The sequence below is a fragment of the Triturus cristatus genome, chromosome 3_2, assembly GCF_964204655.1.
Source record: "Triturus cristatus chromosome 3_2, aTriCri1.1, whole genome shotgun sequence".
Classification (NCBI taxonomy): Eukaryota; Metazoa; Chordata; class Amphibia; order Caudata; family Salamandridae; genus Triturus; species Triturus cristatus.
In genome coordinates, this window is record NC_140584.1 from 696,963,611 (window position 1) to 696,984,791 (window position 21,181).

The 21,181-nt window shown below is 51.0% G+C and overlaps 1 protein-coding gene across 1 annotated transcript in view; it reads left to right on the plus strand.

Moving 5' to 3' along the window:
- The window catches only part of GTF3C3 (general transcription factor IIIC subunit 3), a 371,442-nt gene that overhangs the window by 257,228 nt on the left and 93,033 nt on the right, over positions 1-21,181 (plus strand). Inside the window, exon 16 of the mRNA XM_085648757.1 lies at positions 16,154-16,278. Within this exon, the coding sequence (XP_085504883.1) occupies positions 16,154-16,278 (125 nt within the window). The remainder of the gene's footprint in view (positions 1-16,153; positions 16,279-21,181) is intronic.

Sequence of the window (21,181 nt, forward strand, 5' to 3'; positions counted from 1 at the left end):
CCTGTATGTTTGCGTATATCTCTACAGTTTCGCCACATAAAGCAGCCTATCACCTATGAGCAGAGAAACGTTCGCTAGGATATTGGCAGGAGTACTGCTGTTATTCGTCTCACTAATGTGGGCATTGGTTTCCACCAGAAGCATCAATTTACAGGTACAATCAACAGGCTTATCCGCGATGTTGCTTCTAGTCTTAGAGATATAATTCTAAATGGAAGTAACCATCGGGGTCAGTAGAACATCTTGTTCAGTTGGAAGGTTGGCAAGGTTCTATACTATTCAAAAACGTTGCGAACAGTGAGTGTAGTATATTTATACATTTGTAATACAGTAATTTGTGCCTGTAGTTTGAGATGATTTCTGTGTGCTGCAGTAGGTCTCTGTACTTTACTGTATGCTCTTGGGAGGCTATCTGAGCATAATGCATATAGCCTGTTTTCCAGCATCTGGTAGTTGTATACGTTGTGTTAAAGGGAGGAATTCCGCTGGTTCCGAAGGAAATGTGGGCCATAAGGCTGCTGCAGCTTGCTTGAACCTACAATGAGCTAACATTCAGGGCAGTAGTGTTTCTGTCTCCTATAAATTGGTCCAGGGTCAGGGATTTACAGTCTTTAAATAAAAGTTAGGTTTTTGTTATACCCGCCTCTAGTAAATTTTGTTTGAAACTCTTGTCAAGCGTTGGTGGAAATGCTGGTTTATTTCCTATATATAATATTAGGGAGCATGGGTAGGCTAGCTCAGCCTTTCTAGCCGTGTGCCATATTGAACAATGTGTGCACCTTCTCTGTATCAGTTGGGTGGGTTTTGTTGGCTGTAGTGCAATTGCAGTTTTCAGTTCACCTAACGTGACCTGGTCACTTCCTGTGTGCAGATGTCGGGCGCAGCTATTGGGGTCAAAGCAGTTCACTGCAGAGTAGGATTGAGCTGCATGATAATATTGTTCTAGGTCTGGTACTGCGAAACTGCCCCTTTCATATGGTAGAGTAAGTGTATCCTATTTTTATCTAGGGATTTTACCGCCCTACACCAGTCTAATCAACTGTGCATGCAGGATAGCAAAGTACTTTTGGCTGAGAGGAGTGAGGATGATGTTGAATAAGTACAGGAATTTGGGGGGAAAAATCATTCCACATCAAGAGTGACAGAGTGATCCATCTGTCAACCTGTTCTCTGTGAGTTCAAATACTGCTAGGCCGTTGTTACCCTGAACCAGGGCCCGTCTGTCGCCTGAGACAAGCATCCCAAGAACCTGACTGACCCTTCACACCATAAAAGTGAGAATTCTAGCTCCGGTTTCGAGGCAGGTGCTATGAGTGGTAGTATTTCAGACTTTCCCCAGTTGATATGTACCATCTGGTAGGACACCATACCGTATGATTACCCTTAGCAGGGCTTTAAAATGATCTTTTGGGTCCTTGCGAAAAGCTAATGTCATTTGCATAAATTGACAGCAGGACCCGTCTATGCAGGAAGGCAGTGCCTCTACATGCAGCCGGGTTGCACTGGACTCAACTGATAAGGCAAGGAGAAAAGATGAGAGATGGCACCCATGCCTGATGCTTCTCTGAATAGTAAAGGACTCCGAGGCATAGCCATGTATGAGGACACTCACAGTGAGTGTAATGAGATTTATAATGTTATGCCCAGTCTGCGCAGTTCCGCAAAGATAAAATGCCACTCTAGTGAGCCAAATGCGTAGTCTGCATCTAGGAACACCACCATAATATTTATCTCAGTCTTATTTGGTGTATCACGGCAAATAAAATTCTTAGGTTACTTATAAATGTAATTATTCTTTTTTGTTACAATTGTTGATAGTATGTGTTTTACTTTTATAAATAAATTCTTCTCTTTCTTTGAACTGCTTTGAGGTATCCTACTGAGTGTCACTTCGATTAAGACAGTCATATTGAATAATTATTTTTTAATGAATCCCTTGTTCGCAGTTTTAACTTTTTACAGGAATATAAGGTATCGTAGTATGATTAAATACTGAAAGTATGTTCATATTTCCATTGATGTGGTCACCGGAGTCCGTTTACTATTGTTTGTTTGTGATCATGTTTCAATAGCCAAGACAGCGTCCTGCTGGGGTGCTCGCCTTCACCCTATTTCTAGGCACTTTTTTCCTTGCCTAGGAATTTACTCTCTTTTCCTGCCAGTACCATGTAGTACCCTGTAGGACACAAGGATCTCAGTCATAAGTCACAGCATATCATTTCCCCAGGTGTTTTCTAGCTCATTAAGTTTGATCTGAACGTTTTTATCACTCCAGAGTATTTGCCAATCATCTACTCTCTTAGGTATACCTTAAGCATTTCCCAGACGAGGTCAATCAGGGCACCACCCCCCTTTAGGTTAAACAAAAACCAAAACATTAACAATGGCTTCTTAGTTCAATGTGAAATACCACGTCTCTATGGGTACCTCATGTAAAGCATCACATATCAACTTATCGTTAGGAGTCTGGAACTTCGAGTGTTAGCAGGACAATGCCGTGATCAGACAGCATGCATGGTCAGTATACTATGTCAGTGATCCATGGAAGGACCGAACGTGATTCCAGACAGAGATCAATATGGGAGTGTATGTTATGAGCTGTGGAGTAATAGGATTTTGCTTTATTGGTTTCCTTTATGGCCCACCCTGCATCCTGCAGTCCATTAATTGCAAACATGGAGTCTGTCGGATAATGGGTGGTCTGTTCGGGTTATAGCTGTTCGTTTCTGAGCATAGTGTAAGGTAATAGTCGCCGCCCTGCAGTATCTTTTGTGTACACTATTGCTTTAAAAACAACTCTGTTGAGTTTGTTAGGATAATATGTATTAATCAGTGTGATGTGTATCTTGCAGAAGTCCATTTATTCTTAAAGATTTGCCCAATGTAGTCATCTGCATGAGCAAGAATTAAAATCCTACTGATTTCTTGATTAGTATGCCATCCCACAGGAGTATGAACTATAGGAGTTGACATATTGGTTGTGTTGCAATTGGGTTATGCCCATTTAGTACACCCTGCTTTTCATTTGGTTTTGGATTTTTTTTACTTTGAATGAGTCTCACTACATGTGTCTTACCCCCAGTAATCACATGGCAAATGGACTGCATGTGTTTACGCCAGTGTCTGCCTTTAAGATGAGACGCTGTGATGCAGCAAGGGTAACACTTGGCAGGTTACCCATGAACACGTGTGCACCCGTGTATGGGCTGCACCTGGGAGACACGGTTGTGCGCAGCCCACTAATAGAGCACAGGTAGCCTGGCGCAGAGGGGACTCTGCAGGATTATATAGTGACTTTAGGTAGGCCTTATAACGTTAGTGTACACTGATAGGGAAGTCAGTGTAATTTACTGTTTTGTATGTAGTGACAGTTTAATATACACATAGGGAGAAAACTGGCTTAGAGTGCAGTTTCACTCCCTTTTGGCCTATACAGACCAGTGACGTATTAAAATGGGGTGTAAACTTTACACGATGATCAAATCTGCAAGTTCCAAAAGGATATCTGTACAAATTATGGGTCATCCACAATTGTCATATTTCCCTGGCTCAGCTCTTGATCAGAACCCAGGACTTTTTGTCAACCTGCTGTGCCAGGTTAGTTACCTTTCTCTCCAGCAGCAGTAACTAAGGCCTCACCACACAAAGAAAGCAATTAATGGTGCTTCACCCAGCTCTTGAGAAGGAAAGGGGTGGGGCAGGAGGATCTGCGTCAATCAGTCAGCTATCACACTCTACCAGAGATGGGCCTGCCCAATCCCAGTGAATAAAGGAGGAAGCCCAGACCTCTGGAGCCAACAGAGGCGGAGCTCCCCTCTGAAAATTTAGCGAGGAAGGCCCTGGCAGTGATGTCAGTGAGGGGTAGAGCGGAGGCCCCTCTGATGTGATATGACTTGCGACTCCTAGATGACACCATTTTGAATTGTTCCAGCATGCTGTGTAGGAGGATTGGGACAGGGGTGAAGAGGTGACGTGGCATCCTAGGGTTAGCCCATGGTACCTGGCCTTTAGAACCCTACCTCCCCTCCCCCCCCCTCCTCCTTTTAAAAACTCTTGCAGAAGTGGGAGACTTCTTCATGCTTGGTAATTTCCCTGCGTTTCGCTGCTGGATCCTGGGGTTGCCATGGATATCTTGATTGAGGAACCCCTTGATGCCTAGAAAGGACTAAGAACTCTGCCCACTTGACCTTAGGACCCGTGGGTCTCTCCAAGGGCCAGTGAGACTGGCCCTCTTACACCCCCTAAGGACCAGTTGGGGGAAAGCCCTGGACTTGGGCACCCAGAGAAAAAGATCAAGAGAAAGTGTGGCACAGGGATCCAGGAGAACTAGCTCCCTCTGGACTACAGCACATTGGAAGGGATGTCTGCTGCAACTGCCCCTTCTGGCTAGAGCTCGCCACCAGGAATAAACCAAGCCCAAGATCGCCAAAATCGGGCCAATGGGGCCCACGTTATAGCATTTTAAAAATGAGCTATCTTTGACATTTTTACCAATGTAGTGCGTGGGACTCCGCTGCCGTTACTTAATTCACCCCTGGGGCCTGCCCTCCTCCCCATGCCCACGTCTGGTGGAAGTGGGTGGCCATCACAGGAGGAGAGCCCTGCCTACCAGAACAGGCAGTGAGCGAGAAGCTGCCGGCTCTCTTGGCTACATGTGAAGGTGCGCGCCGTGAGGGGTGGGCTCCTTTGGCTGCCCCCAAAGAGTGGAGGCATGAGGGTGTCCAGGTAGTACCGGGCACCCCCCTAAAAAAAAAAAAAAGGAAAACGTTGCTTCTTTCCTGGCACAGCAGGAGAGCCGCTGTTAAAATATTCACTGCTTCAGCTGGGACTCCCCCTGCTGGCCTTCTGCACCTGCCTAATTTTCTTTAGTAGTGGTAGCCCCAGGATAAAAGGGGCACCTCCAATGGACGAAAGGAAACGTGGGGGAGGGGGCTTCCCCCCTGAATTTTGAGGTTTAATTTTGTTTTTATTGACGTTCTGTAACCAAGAGACAACAGACAGCTTTTGAAATTCCATTCAGACCCCCTCGTCCCTTTCCCCAGCCCAGCATGCAATCTAAGCCGCTATAAACAGAGTTAGTCTTTAGCCAAACTAGTGCCTCCAGCAGCAACGAGGTATTTACTTGAGTCACTGAAAGTTTTGGTCAACTATAACGACATGGTTTTACAGTAATGTCCAAAAGGGAATAAGAGAAAGAAAAGAAAGAAGAAAAGAAGAGGAGAGAGAAACCGGACAAGAACCACCCCCCCCCCCCTTCCCCACCCATGCACTGGTGTGCTTGTTGCCCTGCCTAATACTAGAGACTATCCACGGTCTGGGCATTGTATGACTCATGATGTCTTAACCGGGTTATCCGGAGCTGTGAGTTCGGAGGAGACGAGGTAACTCGGGCATGTTATTTAATTAATTTCCGTAGCCAACAGTGAGAGTATCGGTTGCCATACTTACTTAAAGCTTGTTGTGGAATTGGTGAGGGAGGCCTGTATCCGTTCCCTCCCTAAAATGTGCCACAACCTGTGAAGCCACCCGGTATACGTCGGACATGTCTGTGCCCCCAATGCAATAAGATGTTTTGGAGTGCTGCTCCCAGTACTAACCCCATCTGTTTCCCCCTCCTGGATCGTAAAGGGTATGTCAAAGGGTTAGGCATTCCAAGGACTACGTAGGTTGGAAACCTTGGGATTTGTGTCTCAAATTGTCTGTCCACATCGTCTAGAATGGCAGTCCAGTAGTCTGTGATTGCCCTGCAGTCCCAGAGGATGTGGGTCAGCGTGCCCTCCTCCCCACACCGTCTCCAACAGGTTGTACTATGGCCTAGGTTCCCTTTATTGAGGTGGACCGGTGTCAAATACCAATACGTGGCAATCTAGACTGCGGTCTCCCTGCTAGCAGTATTGCGTGCAGTGTGATTGGAGCGGTAATAGATGTCCTCCCATTCTTTTGTTGAAAGGTCCCTCGGCCATCTTTTCTGGCAAGCCGTGTGCATCCCGGGAACCTGTGGGCGCAGCAGGTCATACAGTTCAGAGATCATTTTCTTATCTGTCTTCTTTGTCACCAGCCAGCGTTCAAATTTGGTCAACTTCCTGCTCACCTTGGGCTGCACCTCTGCACTAAGAAGCCAGTGGCGCAGTTGCAGATAATGAAACCTCTCATTTTTGGGAAGACCATACTCTGTTCGTACATCGGAGAATTAAATAATCCCCTCCAGGTCAAAAAGGTGGCCCGCCACTTTACACTCCGATCTCCGCCATCCTGCAAATGCCCTCTCGTGTAAAATCCTTTTTGTCAAATAAAGGAGTCATGGGGGAGGGAAATGATGTCAAACCTCTTTTCGTGGCGATCCCGTCCCACACCCTGAGTAGCGTATGTGTTTTAGGTGAGCCCCGGAGGTTTTATGGCCTGTCCGCACTTTTCAGGAAAGGGACCTTCCACAAGGAGGGCTTTGCTAGTGCCTGGTCCTGAAACAGCCATCTTTTTTCTGACTCCAGCCTATTCCATTCTACAAGGTACCAAAGTTGTGCTTCTCTGAAGTATTCCAAAATATTTGGTATACCCAAGCAAATATGCTCTCAGTTTAGCTTATACATCACCTTCCAAACCTCTGTGGGAAAAGCATGAGAAAATAGTTCTCTCAAACACGATTCATGATATCACAGCAGAAGGCTTTTTCACATGGTAAAATCCCCTTAGAACACACCATAATTCCTCCCACCTCAGGCCGTAGGTAGCTTAGGTCCCTTCTCATCTGGGGATGTGCCCCTGACCATTCGAAGTGATGAATTGCTTGTTGTATTCGCAGAAGAGTGCCTGCCGGGGGCCACACTGGTATAGTCTGAAAGAGATAAGGGGCTTTGGACAAGATGGACATTTTAATCGCTGCAATCCATCCCAAGAGGGACAGCGGATGATGTTTCCAGTTCTGCAGCTCTTTGTTAAGCTGAATATGTAATTTGGAATAGTTGAGCTTAACCATTTGCGCCACAGTCGGGCCAGCTCTATCCCCAGGTATGGGATGGACGGCCAGACCTGTATACCCGCATAGATGTCTCTTCCCGGCGCCGCTGGTGCCTCGGGCTGATTGAGCCACAAGATCTGCGATTTCCCGACGTTGACACGGAAGCCTGACCCGCGGCCGAAGGATTCTAGTTCTTGTAGGAACGCCGGAACCGATCTCTCAGGAGATTCAAGAGAGGCGATTACGTCATCTGCGTAAAGGCTGATCGCGTGCCGTTCCCCGCCAAAAGGGATGCCCAGGATGTCAGGGTTGTCTCTTATTTTCTGCGCCAGCAGTTCAATGTACAAAGCAAAAAGTAGAGGCGACAGCGGGCACCCCTGTCTCGTCCCCCTTTGGATCTCGAATAGGCTAGATGACACTCTCTTGACTCTAATGGTCGCCATAGGCGCACTGTAGCAACTCTACATCCAGGCCCTGAACCTGCCACCCAGGCCAAAGTGAACCAGTCCCAGTCCACCCAGTCCAATGCCTTTTCGGCATCCACCGAGAGCAGAAGAGCGGCCATATTTGTACGATGGGCCTTACCTATAAGATGTAAAATGCGTTTAGTGTTATCGCCGCTCTGTGTGCCGTGGATGAAGCCGGACTGATCGGGTTCAATGATGCCCGGCATGAGGGGGCCCAGCCGCGCCGCTAGTATCCCGTTGAATAATTTCAAGTCCACATTAGGAAGCAACACCGGGCGATAGGAGCTGCAGAGGGATCTGTCCTTCCCTGGTTTCGATAGGACCACAATGGACGCCATCAGCATCTCTGGGGGAATCGTCCCGGGCCCGGTAAAGGAATTAAAAAGCCGTGTTAGAGGTGGGGCTAAGACCTGGCAGTACGTTTTATAGAATCCGACTGAGAAGCCGTCTGGCCCTGGGGATTTCTGAAGCTTAAGGTGCAAGATCGCCCCAATCACTTCTTCCACCCTTATTGCTGATCCAAGCGTATTCCCGAGCTCTGGTTTTAGGGCCTCTATGTTCACGCCTTGTAGGTAGGCGGTAATGTGGGAAGCTGACGGGGTGTCACCATGGTAAAGGTCGGCATAAAATGCCCGAAAGACCTCCGCGATCTCTTCATTGCTCTCCACCGTGTGCCCCGAGCTCGACGTGAGGGACTGAACCTTTGTTTGCTGGGTGCGGGCTCGCAGTTTGCTCGCCAACAGTCGGCCCGTTTTATCTCCCCCTATGTAGTAGGAGTGCTTAAGCCGAAGTGCTGCATATTCAGCTCTATCTAAATCGAGTCCTGCCAGTTGGGCCCGTGCCGCCTTGAGCTGGCGCCAAACACGAGGCGCTCCAGTCCTACTATGTACCCTCTCTAACTCCAGGACTTGTGCTGTGATCTGTTCCCTTTTAGCTTTATGTTCTTTATTTTCGGCCTCTGCAATAGCTATCAATTTCCCACGTACCATTGCTTTGAGGGCCCCCCATAAAGTGGTCAGGGGAGTCGTTCAGGGCCAGGTAGTCTGTTATGCATTTAAGGATCTGCTCCGTGACCATCGATCTATGTAGCATGCTCTCTCTTAGTCTGCAACCCCCTGGTTTGGGACGTGGCTGTGGTACCCAAAGGGACATTGACACTGCATCATGGTCTGAAAGGGCCGCCGGGGTGATGTCCATCTCTCTCACTAGAGTATTCAGTTCCCTCGTGCCTAACATGTGATCGAGCCGAGCATATGTGTGGTGCGCGTGCGAGTAGAACGTGAATTGGGAAGTGTGGGGATGAACTACCCGCCAAATGTCCACTAGCCCCCTAGTCTGCAGCCAGCGTTTGCCATCTGCAGATAGCTCCCCAGTTTGATTGTACCATTGGCTTGATCTGTCAACGACCGTGTCCATCACTAAATTTAGGCCCCCCCCCCAACCAGTACCCATCTCACTTGTGAACTCCGGACTTCAGAAAGAGCCACTTTCAGAAATTTCTCCTGCCCCAAATTGGTGCGTTTATGGATCCCACCACTAGGGTGCTCCTCCCACCCAAAGTCTATAGGCCAAGAGGCACCCTTTCACCTCCGCTATCCTGTCCCCCACTCGCCACCAAGATAGCCACCCCTGTTTTTCTTATCCATAGTGGACGAGAAGAACTGCTGGGGGAATGCCCTGGACCTCATCCGATGCCAGTCCTTCCTCCCTGAATTTTTGAAGTACATACCCTATGTCTCCGGGGGACAGGAAGCCTGGACCTCATGGGGATTTTTTACTAAATGTTTCATAGCACTCCTAAGGCTGTAGATTTTGCTCTACCGCTGGGAGTGCAGGGCCTTCTAGGGGCTTATTTTATGGCTGTGTTTATGGTGGTCTGAAGGTATATAAGAGGTACATATACTGAAGAGCCGGCTAGGGGTTATGTCAATGGTTGCAGGGCTATGTAATCAAAATGTGATGCCCTCTAGGTTCTGTTTTTTTATTGCATTTGTATGGCTTCTCATTGCTTGAAAGGGTGTCGTTTGTGATATTGATCTGGTTCCATGCGCTTCATTGTTTGGTTTTCCTCCAAAGTGTCACGCATGTGGTGGTTCAATGTGACTCATAAGTGCATATAGACGACATAAATGTCACACATGAGCCATATGAAAACTTCGCAGCTGTGCTAGGAGGCGCAGTGGGCACCAAGTGTGCTCAGCCAATTTGAGGCAGAGGGGTAAAACAATGTTCGAGGCATGTGGGCTGCTGAATTCATATCTGTGCATAGATCGCCGCCTAGTGCTGGGTCCGGATGTTTGCACGTTGTTGTCCTGGAAGAGTCTTCGAAGTATCCTGGGATAGGTGACTCCTCCCCTGGTCTACAGTGCGCATGGGCATCCTCTCCATCCTCAGATTGTTTTTTTCCGCCATTGGGTTCGGATGTGCTTATCTTGACTCAAGTTAGGAAAAACTTTTTCTAGGCCAAAAGGCCTTTAGTTCGCGTCGGTACTGTTCCCGATCGGTATCGATAGTATCTTGTTAGTTTACTAACTTCCAGAACCAACTTTTTCGCCTCTTACACAACCATCGACCCGTTGCATCGACGATGGAGTCGAGGACACCATTCAAGCGGTGTCCTGAATGTAATGCGAAATATCCCCACATCGACGTCCATCCGGTGTGCAACAAATGCCTTTCACCGGATCACGACGAATCTACATGTATGGCCTGTGCCCGATTCCGATCCAAGAAGACTCTCCGGAATCGACGAGCGGCGAGGCTCAGCAAGCGGCACCGGCCCCGGCCGACATCTTCAGCGCCGAAAACGAAGATATCGAAGACGTGGAGAACCTACCCTCCAGCCCCGCTTCCGAACACGACTCCGGGTCGGAAGACGTCGACGAAACACTCTTTCGCAGAGATGAAGACGACACCGAGGTAGGAGACTACAATGAGGCCTTAGGGGCCGAAGAGAGTAGCTCCGGTGACGAGCAAGGCCTACCCGTAACTGAGGATATCCCAGTACGCCAATCTATGGCTCCGGTCGAGGGATCGCCTTCGGGCCTTACCCAAGACCTATCCCGCAGTTCTTCGGCCCCGCCCCCTGGCCCGGCCTCGGACATTCAGTGGCAGCCATTAATGCCCAAAACGGCTGGTTTCCCTTCTTCGAAACCGAAACCGAAAGCTGTATTGGTTCAACTGAAACCGAAACCGAAAGTGACGCTGGTCGGATCGAGGCCCACCACACCTTCGACGCCAGCAAAACCCGTCGGCACCGAGCGCACCAAAAGAGACTTCGGTGCCGTGCTTGCAGCAGCCGACGTCGGCGTCGATATAAGGAAAAAGACCTTCGGTGCCAACAAACCTACTCGGCTTCCGGCACCGACGCCATCGGCTCCGACCCCAAAGGTCAAACTGCCTGCTGCGTCTCTCACCGCTTCGACAGCACCACCAAAGGCACACTCATCGAAGACGTCGACGGCCATTACCGCCCCTCGACTCGATGCCTCATCGGCGCCGAAGAAGTCCACGCCTGCCTCTACGGAACCGGTCGGCGCCAAGGACTCGATGGCGCTCCAGGTGCGGCCCGTTGCTGCGCAACGCACCAAACACAAAACAGGCCTCCAGGACACGTCGGGCTCCGAGCAGCCCATAAAAGCACCGACAGCCTCTTCGGCACCGGCCAACATTACTTTTGGCCTGCCGCCGTCCACGGCCCCGAAACTGTTCCAGATCAGGACACGGGTCACACACACCACGATCACGCCTGCCGAGCGCTCTCCTGCGGAGACGTCTCCATCACATCTCATCGACGCCGACACCGGCAAGATGATGCTCCACAAGAGGAAAATAACTTCTGAGCCAGCTTTGGACTCCTTCCGGATCCCACTTAAGAGAAAGTTGCCAGTGGCTTTGGAACCAGTTCTTTACGAACCTCTCCATTCCCCCTACCAGGATCCACAGTCCTTCTCTCCAACACACTCCGACACAGATGTCTTGGAGGACTACATGGGTGACCACGTCCCCTACCCCGGAGAGATGGACCCTGAAGGACAACAGGACCCTGATCAAGCTTGGGATGACCCTGTAGACTCAGGTGCACCTATGGATGCACAGGACCCGCAACTCTATGAAGCAAAAACATCTCCCACAGAGGACACTGCCGCGTTCAATGCCCTAATTGAACGTGCTGCGGCCAATCATGGGGTGCAACTCCACTCTGACACCGTGGAGGACGACTTTCTCATGGATACTTTCGCATCCTCAGAAAGGAACATAAAAACTCTACCCATGTTGAAGGGTGTCCTAAACCAGCAAAGGACATCTTCAAGGAGCCCACCAGGGCAAGAGTGATAAACCCCAGGATCGACAAAAAATACAGATCGGCGCCTGGGGACCCTACCTACATTAGAGGCCAGTTACCTCTGGATTCCATTGTAGTTGCGAATGCTCGCAAGAGGGCACACTCGCAAACAACAGGTGATGCTCCTCCCCCGGACAAAGAGTCCAAGGTGCTAGAGACCTCCGGCAAACTGGTTGCCGCACAGGCAGCTAACATATGGCGCATTGCCAATACTCAGGCGCTCCTCGCTCGCTACGATCGAGCACACTACGATACACTAGAACAACTACTCCAACATCTCCCTGACCAATTCAAAGAAGGTGCAGAGATCCTCATCAGGGAGGGACAGCTCCTCACAAACGCATCCATCAAGTGTGCGCTGGATGCCGCAGACACAGCTGCCAGGGCCATAAACACTAGCGTCATGTTGCGACGACATGCCTGGTTGCGAATCTCCGGATTCAAACCTGAGGTGCAAAATAACATACTCAACCAGCCTGTCAACCCCGACTATTTATTCGGGCCGGAGGTTGACACCACCCTAGAGAAAATAAAAAAGGACACGGACACTGCAAAGTCCATGGGGGCTCTCCAAACTCAGTCCTTTCGGAGCGGCTCCTTTCGTCGCCCCGGAAATAGAGGAGCAGGTAGAGGACAGGGGTCACAGCAAACATACAACAAGGGCAACACACAAACCACCTACGATAAAAACATCCGGGGTGGATATCGTGGCTCCAGCACAAAGGGCAGAGGACGCGGCTACGGCAACACCAGGTCCTCCCCCAAGAACAAGCAGTGACGCCCTCTCCCTTCCTCCCGACCACATAACACCTGTCGGGGGAAGGCTACAAAGGTTCCTGTCCACGTGGAACTCCATCACCACGGACAGGTGGGTCAAAGATATTGTCAAACACGGTTACTGCCTAGAATTAACCTCAACCCCACCCACAATACCTCCAAAAAACCGTCCTATGTCCTCAGAGCACTTAACGCTCTTACAGCAGGAGGTGCAAAGTATGCTTCTAAAAGGCGCAATAGAGGTCGTACCCGTCCACGAGCAAGGTACGGGGGTGTACTCCCTGTACTTTTTAATACCAAAAAAGGACGGGTCGCTCAGACCTATATTAGACCTGTGACCCCTGAACCGGTACATTCTTTCCGAGCATTTTCACATGCTCACTTTACAGCAAGTCCTCCCGCTTCTCCAGCAGGGAGACTTCCTGGCCACACTGGACCTCAAAGATGCGTATTTCCACATACCCATTCACCCCTCACACAAAAAATACCTCAGGTTCACTGTTCAGGGACAGCACTACCAATTCAAAGTCCTTCCCTTCGGCGTGACAACAGCACCCAGGGTTTTCACAAAGTGCCTAGCTACTGTGGCGGCACATCTACGGAGGCAGTACATTCACGTCTACCCCTACCTGGACGACTGGCTCGTTCAAGCAAAGTCAGCCCAGCAATGTGCCAGCCACATGTCCCGCACCATTCACCTCCTTCACAGTCTGGGATTCTCACTAAATTACCCGAAATCCCATCTCCAGCCCGCACACGTACAACAGTACCTAGGTGCGACTATAGACACTCTGGCGGCCACAGCTCAGCCAAATTTAGTGAGGATCAACAGCATGCAAATGCTGATTTCCAAGTTCAAACCCCAACACTCCCTTCCTGCGCGAGTGTTCATGCAGTTGATAGGCATGATGGCCTCCTGCATTTTCATAGTCCCGCACGCGAGATTACATATGCGCCCGCTTCAGGAGTGCTTAGCACGTCAGTGGAATCAGGCTCACGGACAGCTGAAAGACCTAGTGTTGGTGAGCGGTCGGGCATATAACTCTCTGCATTGGTGGAATCCACAAAACCTTTGCAAGGGCCGACCGTTCCAAGAGCCTGTTCCACAAATAGTACTGACAGCGGACGCGTCTCTCCAGGGATGGGGAGCTCATGTACTCAACTACACAGTGCAGGGACTATGGACAACACATCAGAAGAAGATGCACATCAACCTTCTGGAACTGATGGCAATCTTCCTAGCTATGAAAGCATTCAAAGTACATCTGTGCAACAAGGTCGTGTTGATCCGGACGGACAACATGACCGCAATGTACTACATACAGAAGCAGGGAGGAACACACTCTCCACAGTTGTCTCATCTGGCTCAGAGCATGTGGAAGTGGGCCATTCAGAGGAACATGTTCCTCATGGCAGAACACCTCCCCGGCAAGGACAACCAGATGGCGGATCTGCTCAGCAGACACAGCCACCAGATGCACGAGTGGGAGTTACACCCATCAGTACTCCAGCCGTACTTCCAGCAGTGGGGTCACCCAGACATAGACCTATTCGCCACAAGCGAAAACGCAAAATGCCAAAGCTTTGCCGCCAGGTTCCCACATCCGCAGTCGCAGGGCAATGCGATATGGATGAACTGGTCAGGCAGATTTGCGTACGCTTTTCCCCCAGCACCACTGATACCGCTGGTGGCACGCAAACTCAGACACCACTCACTGACACTCGTCCTGGTTGCTCCAACGTGGGCACGCCAGCCGTGGTACACCACCTTTCTCGAACTTTCCGTGGTGCCGCATCAAAGGCTGCGGATCAAACCTGCGCATTTGACGCAGAACCATGGAGAGATTCAGCACCCAGATCCGCAACAGCTGAACCTGGCAATCTGGCTCCTGAAGTCCTAGAGTTTGGCTACCTAAACCTGCCACCTGACTGTATGGACATCATTAAGGAGGCCAGGAGACCCACTACCAGAGCTTGCTATGCAGCCAAATGGAAGAGGTTCGTCATTTATTGCAATAATAATGACATTAACCCGCTAGACGCATCCATACAAAACATAATTTGTTACCTCTTACACCTATACCGATGCAATCTGGCGTACACCTCTATACGTGTCCATTTGACCGCCATATCAGCCTATCTGCAGACCAGGCAGCACCTCTCTCTATTCAGAGTGCCTGCCATCAAAGCATTCTTGGAAGGACTCAAACGAGTCATTCCTCCAAGCCACCCACCGGCTCCAATGTGGAACCTCAACTTGGTCCTCACACGCCTGATGGGTCCACCCTTTGAACCTCTACACTCATGCGAGCTTCAATTCCTTACCTGGAAAGTAGCTTTCCTAGTAGCGATCACTTCTTTAAGAAGAGTTAGTGAACTCCAGGCACTAACCGTTCAAGAGCCATTTATACAGGTTCACGCCAACAGGGTCGTACTACGTACCAACCCCAAATTCATGCCCAAGGTAATATCGCAGTTCCACATGAATCAAACTATTGAACTGCCCGTTTTCTTCCAAAACCCACAAACTGTCGCAGAAAGAGCACTCCATACACTAGATGTAAAGAGGGCCCTCATGTACTATATCGACAGGACTAAAGTCTTTAGGAAGACAAAACAACTTTTCGTTGCCTTTGCCCCACACCACAAAGGTAACGCTATCTCCAAGGCAGGTATAGCCAGATGGATCGTTAAATGTATTCAAATTTGCTATCAAAAGGCTAAACGCACATTAACGATTCCCCCACGAGCCCACTCAACACGTAAGTTAGGGGCCTCCATGGCTTTTCTTGGAAACATTCCCCTGCATGATATATGTAGAGCAGCCACCTGGTCCACTACACACACATTTACCAAACACTATTGTGTAGATGTGCAATCAAAACAGCAGGCAGCTGTAGGACAGGCTGTTCTCAAAACTCTTTTTCAGACCGCTGCAGCTGGCACTGGTAGCCGCCGCTAATAGAGGGCACTGCTATATATTCTATGCACAGATATGAATTCAGCAGCCCACATGCCTCGAACTGAATATGCTACTTACCAGTATGCATCTGTTCTTGGCATGTAGGGCTGCTGACATTCATATCGCCCTCCCTCCTCCCCGGCGCCTGTAGCAGCTGCAGCTCTCAGAATTACTGTAAGCATGGTCATCACTTTCTGTATCTACTCCATCACTGCCACAATGGCGAAAAACAATCTGAGGATGGAGAGGATGCCCATGCGCACTGTAGTCCAGGGGAGGAGTCACCTATCCCAGGATACTTCGAAGACTCTTCCAGGACAACAACGTGCAAACATCCGGACCCAACACTAGGCGGCGATCTATGCACAGATATGAATGTCAGCAGCCCTACATGCCAAGAACAGATGCATACTGGTAAGTAGCATATTCAATACAATTCTCAAAAATTATTTTTTATTCTGCTTAATGTATCTCCCTAGTTCTGCCATGCATCCCAAACATATTTGGCTCCGACGCATTTGCTTGATGCTCTTCAGTGTTTGGCATAGTTGGTTAAAAATTATGTTTGCTCTTTTTCTCTTCTGAAAGTTTGACTTTGCTATACATTATGGTTGCACATATTTTACAGCACTTTTTTTGTTTTTTAGGACAATATGTGCAGGCCTTTCGGGCAAAACAAAATGAAACTCTAACTAACCTATGTATCGGCCTAACATTTATCCACATGGCATCCCAAAAGTATGCTTTAAAGAGACACGCTCTTGTAGTGCAGGTAAGGCCTTCTGATGAATGTGCGCACACCAAAGACAAGTTTTACATTCGTGTTTCTTACAGGTACTGTGTAGCAAGTTGATGAATGTTTAACAAAATTTCATTTATGTGTTGTTGACACCGTTCCTAGCCATAAAACGTCAACCCCCAAAAGAAGTAGGGTGTCAGCAACTTAGCACAAAATATATGTCCCCTACATTGGCAAGAAGTATTTCTTTCAAGTCTCGCTCGAGTACCTTATACTAATGTTAATATTCACAATCTCTGTATAATATAAACAACACTTATGATGTTTTTGAAAACAAATATATATAAAGAACGCTCACAGATGTAGGCTGACTGGGATATAATGTGCTGTTTTACTTCAAGGGACCTTGTATTTTAAACTGGTTGATATGGACAAGGATGACTGTGGTAGGCAATGCTGCTAATAATTAAGTATTTCCCATGAAATCACAGTTCTCCTTTTGTGGCCAAGGAATGTCCTTCAATGGGAGCCAACCTACATGTATTTAAAGACTTATAGCTGGTACCCTTAGTTTGTAACCTGCATTGAAAAAGGCAATTTAGCGGAAACACGTCTGCTGGGTGATTTTAAACTGCACATGAGCAAGAAAGTTCTTAAGTCTGGCATGGTGGGGGGGGCGTGGCTAGCAACATGGCCGAGTAGGACGCGAGTTCCTCTGCTCCGGCTACCGGCAGCGATCCGACTTGGATAACGGCGACCCGGAGTCCCGACGGCGGCACTTGGATGCCCCTCTGGGGCCCCTGCATTGCCTGGCGGCACTTCGGTGCCCAACCGGGTCATGAACGACCCGCTCTCCTAGAGGGAAAGTGGCGGAGACGGAGGCCGGGCACGCGACCCAGGATGGCGCAGGCCTCGTGTACCTAAGACCGGCGCTACCGGGGCGGGCCTGGCGAGTCCTTCCGCGGGGGCACCTGGAGTGAGGCGGACCACTCTGTGGCTCTGGACCGGTGCGGGCTGCGGAGGCGGACTGCGGCCTCGTCGGGACCCCAGGAGGGCAGCGGGACCCCGCCCTGAGCTCTGGGAACGAGACGGAGTGACTGCTGGAGAGGGAGGCTGGAGCGCCTGGACTGGTGAGAGCGGTGGGCCCGCGGCGCACGCTGGAGCATTGTAGAACACCAGGCTGCCCCCGCTGAGTGGCGTGGTCCAAGAGAAGTGCGGGCACGGCCAGGACCTGGTGCTGCACGGAGCTGTCCGCCCGGACTGCGGCCCCGGGGGTAACGACAGCTGAGGCTGGGTAGCGGAGCTCTCGGCGATATTTCACCCATCTAGCTGAAGGTGATCTGCCTGCCTGCTGACACCGGACTGGACGCGACATCTGGGGGCCCCCCCTGCTCCTCCCCCCGCCGCCGGCGGTGCCGCACACAGACTGCTGTGGGAGGAGGCCTGGCACTGCCAAAGCGGTAGAGTGGGGAAAGAGATCAGCGGGTCTGGGAGGCAGGAGTCGGCGTAGGGGACATCCCAGGACGGAGGAAGCATGGCGGAGTCGCGGAGGGCAATCTCCTGGGTCAGAAGATCGGTGGGGGTCCCCCCTCCCCCAGGGAACAGTGACATCCTGACTCCTGGGAAGGTGGCAGGAGCGCTCAGTGGAGGGCCTTGGAGAAGCGGTGAGGGCCGGGGCGCTTGACGGGAGTGGAGGTGGGAAGGACGAGCGATGGTGAGACCCCCCCCTCCCCTCCCCACCCTGCATCGGAGGGGGGTTGAGTGCTGCAACAGGAGGCCTGGTTACTGGCATTTGACGGGGGCTGGGGCGAACTACATCGGCCCCGGACTGGTGTCTGAGACTTGGGGGGCGTGAAAGTGGGGTGTGCTGTGGTCCCGCCCGCGGTAACTGGGCATACGTGGGACTCGGACGGCGCTGCCTGGTGACGAGGCGAGAGGATATCGACCGTGAGGGCACCGGGATCCCTGCGCGGCGGTGGTCCAGTATAAAGCAAGACCAGGGAAGATACAACGGCAACGCAGCCCACAATGGGCAGGAAAACCCTGGACCCCAGGCCCCCCAAACAGGGCACATTAGACAGGTTTGCAATGGCCCCTCCGGCGGTGGAGTCGGAACCGAGAGGGACAACATCGGACACGGCCCTCTTAATGAATGCCATACAGGCATCCCGTGAGGCCCTTGAAAACAAAATCGGGGAGGTGAGGACGGAGGTGACGCTCCTGCGGCAGGACTTTCGCAATTTAGCTGAACGTGTCACGACTACAGAGACCAGGATCAGGGAGGCGGAGGACATTGTGCAGGCCCAGAAGAAAGACCTAGTGGATCTCAAAGCCTCGCATACGCAACTCCTATGGAAGGTGGACGATGCCGAAAATAGGGCGAGACGTAACAACCTCCGTTTTGTAGGCTTTAGGGAAGGACTTGAGGGACCAAATATGGCTGAGTTTCTCCACTCATGGCTGTTACGCACATTTCCGAAAGATAAATTCTCCACTTGCTTTGTAATTGAGAGGGCACATAGAGCACTGATGGCGAGACCGCCGGTGGGAGCGCGACCGAGGCCAGTCATTGCTCGCTTCCTGAACTTTCTGGACCGCGACATGATACTACGAGAAGCTCGGAAACTTGGGGTCATCCGACACGAGAACGCGCACATTATGATTTTCCCGGATTATAGCCAGGAGGTGCAAAAACAGCGGCGTTCCTTTGACTCAGTTAAAGCCAAGCTCAGAGCACTTCACATACAATATATGCTGTTATTCCCGGCGAAGCTGAAAGTGATCTACGAAGAAAAGTCCTTGTTTTTTCATTCCCCAGAAGAGGCCTGGCAGTGGCTGGAGGAACGCCCACCTGTAGGCCGGCGGCGGGTGGGGGACCGAGGGCCACCGGAGCGGGATTACCCTAGGGGAGGCTCCCAAGGATCGCAGAGGCTGCAGTGAGTGGGGCGCAGGCGAGGCAGCCGGGACTTGGCGGCCGGCCCATACGGGGCCTCTGGTACTCGGAGAAGGAGATGGAATAGTGCAACCTCCCTCGAATCCGCCCGGCCGACGGGCTCGCGTTTTCGCTGCCTGGCAGAGAAGGCAAGTTCGGAGGGGGAAGATGAACCTGGTGATACCGCCTCAGAGGGGGAGGACTTGGAGGGGAGATCGATGCACCCCCTGGTGGCCGCCATGAAAGATATGGAGCAGGGACAAACGCAAGACACGGAGACCTCAAGGGGGGAACCGCAGGATTCCAACTCGTGATGAAGGGACGCAGGGGGTCAGCCAGTCGTGGACACTGTAGCGGAGAGCACGCAAGTTGTTGTCCGCCCCCCCCCCTCGTGTTTTCCTCCCCTTTTTCCTTATTACGGTTTCTTTAACGGTATTTGGATTGCTTTATATTGTGTTATTGTTTCTTCAGTTTTATGTTGTGGTTTATTCTCTGGTACGAAATTCCATCAGAGGGGTGAAGCGGGCAAGTTCGTGGCGAGGTTAATAGAGGGTGGGCGACAGACCTCCTTCACTTGAACAGCTGTATCTCTGTCGTTAGGATGGCGATGAGCCTGGACGGGGGAGAGGGGTGGGTTGGGGGGTATTTTTGGGGTCCACTAGTTGGGGGGGGTTGGGGAAGGGCGGGAGGGCTCAGAGGGTGGTAGGTTGGGGAGATTTGAGGTTCTGGTTCTTGTTTTTAAGCATGCTGCAGATGGAACGGTCCATGCCACTTATGGGCCCTACACAAGGGACCTGCCGTTACATGTCCTGACCCAGTTTGATGTCTTCTGACAGGATGGGTGACCCCGGGACAGGGGTACGAGATGATAGATCGGTCAAAATCCTCACCTGGAATGTAAATGGACTGGGTACAAAGATAAAGAGGGGACTGGTCATGGCCTTAGTTAAACAGAGGGCCCCTGATATAGTACTGCTACAGGAAACACATCTACAGGGGACACGATACGGATTCTTGGCTAGAGGTGCGTACAAGGTACTAGCACATGCAGGGTTCACGTCAGGCTCCAGAGGGGTGGCCATTCTAGTGCGGAAATCCCCCCCTTTCATAGTTACAGACACCTGGTCGGACCCACAAGGTACATATGTCGGAGTGACGGGGACATGGAGACGCCAGAAGATGACGGTGGTGTCAGTGTATGCACCCCCTAGGCTCCAGGCAAGAACCTTGCACGGGTGACTGATATCATTCTGAACACACCGGACTCACGGCACGTGGTGGGTGGAGATTTTGACGACGTGATGCACCCCACACTGGACAGGTCTGGGGAACGTCTGGCCCCCCCCGGAGCACTCCCCTCTAGCACGCTTTATTGACACGGTAGGGCTGACGGACGCCTGGAGATGGCTTCATCCAGAGACTAGGGTGTACTCTTATTTCTCAGGGGCGCACAAGGTGTACTCCAGATTGGATTACGTTTTCCGACCCCGCCATGTGATGGATGTGACGAGCCGAGCAGACTTCCTAGCACGTGGCATCTCGGACCACTCGCCACTGTTGGTGACATTGGGACTGGGACTACAGGCGAAGCCCGGGAGGGGGAGATTGGCTGCATGGGATCTACAGAACAAGGACCTATTACGGGGATTCAGGGCGGACGTGAAAGTCTATCTGGCAGACAATTAGGGTTCCGTGGAGTCGAGAGTGATGATCTGGGAGGCCATGAAGGCAGTTCTCCGCGATAAAATACAAAATAGGATAGCGGAGGACGGGAGAAGGCAACGGGGGGGCATTAGGGACCTTGAAACGCGTATTCTGGAATTGGAACAGCAACATGTCACGGGCTGGGGGGTACCCGTGCTCCAGTGGGTGCTGGACGCCCAGCAGCAGTATAAGGACCTGACGACTAATGAGGCCGAGACACAGGCACTGGCAACTCTGCATAGATTATACGACGTGAGGGATAAATCGGGAAAACTGTTGGCATGGCTGAGTCGCAGAGAA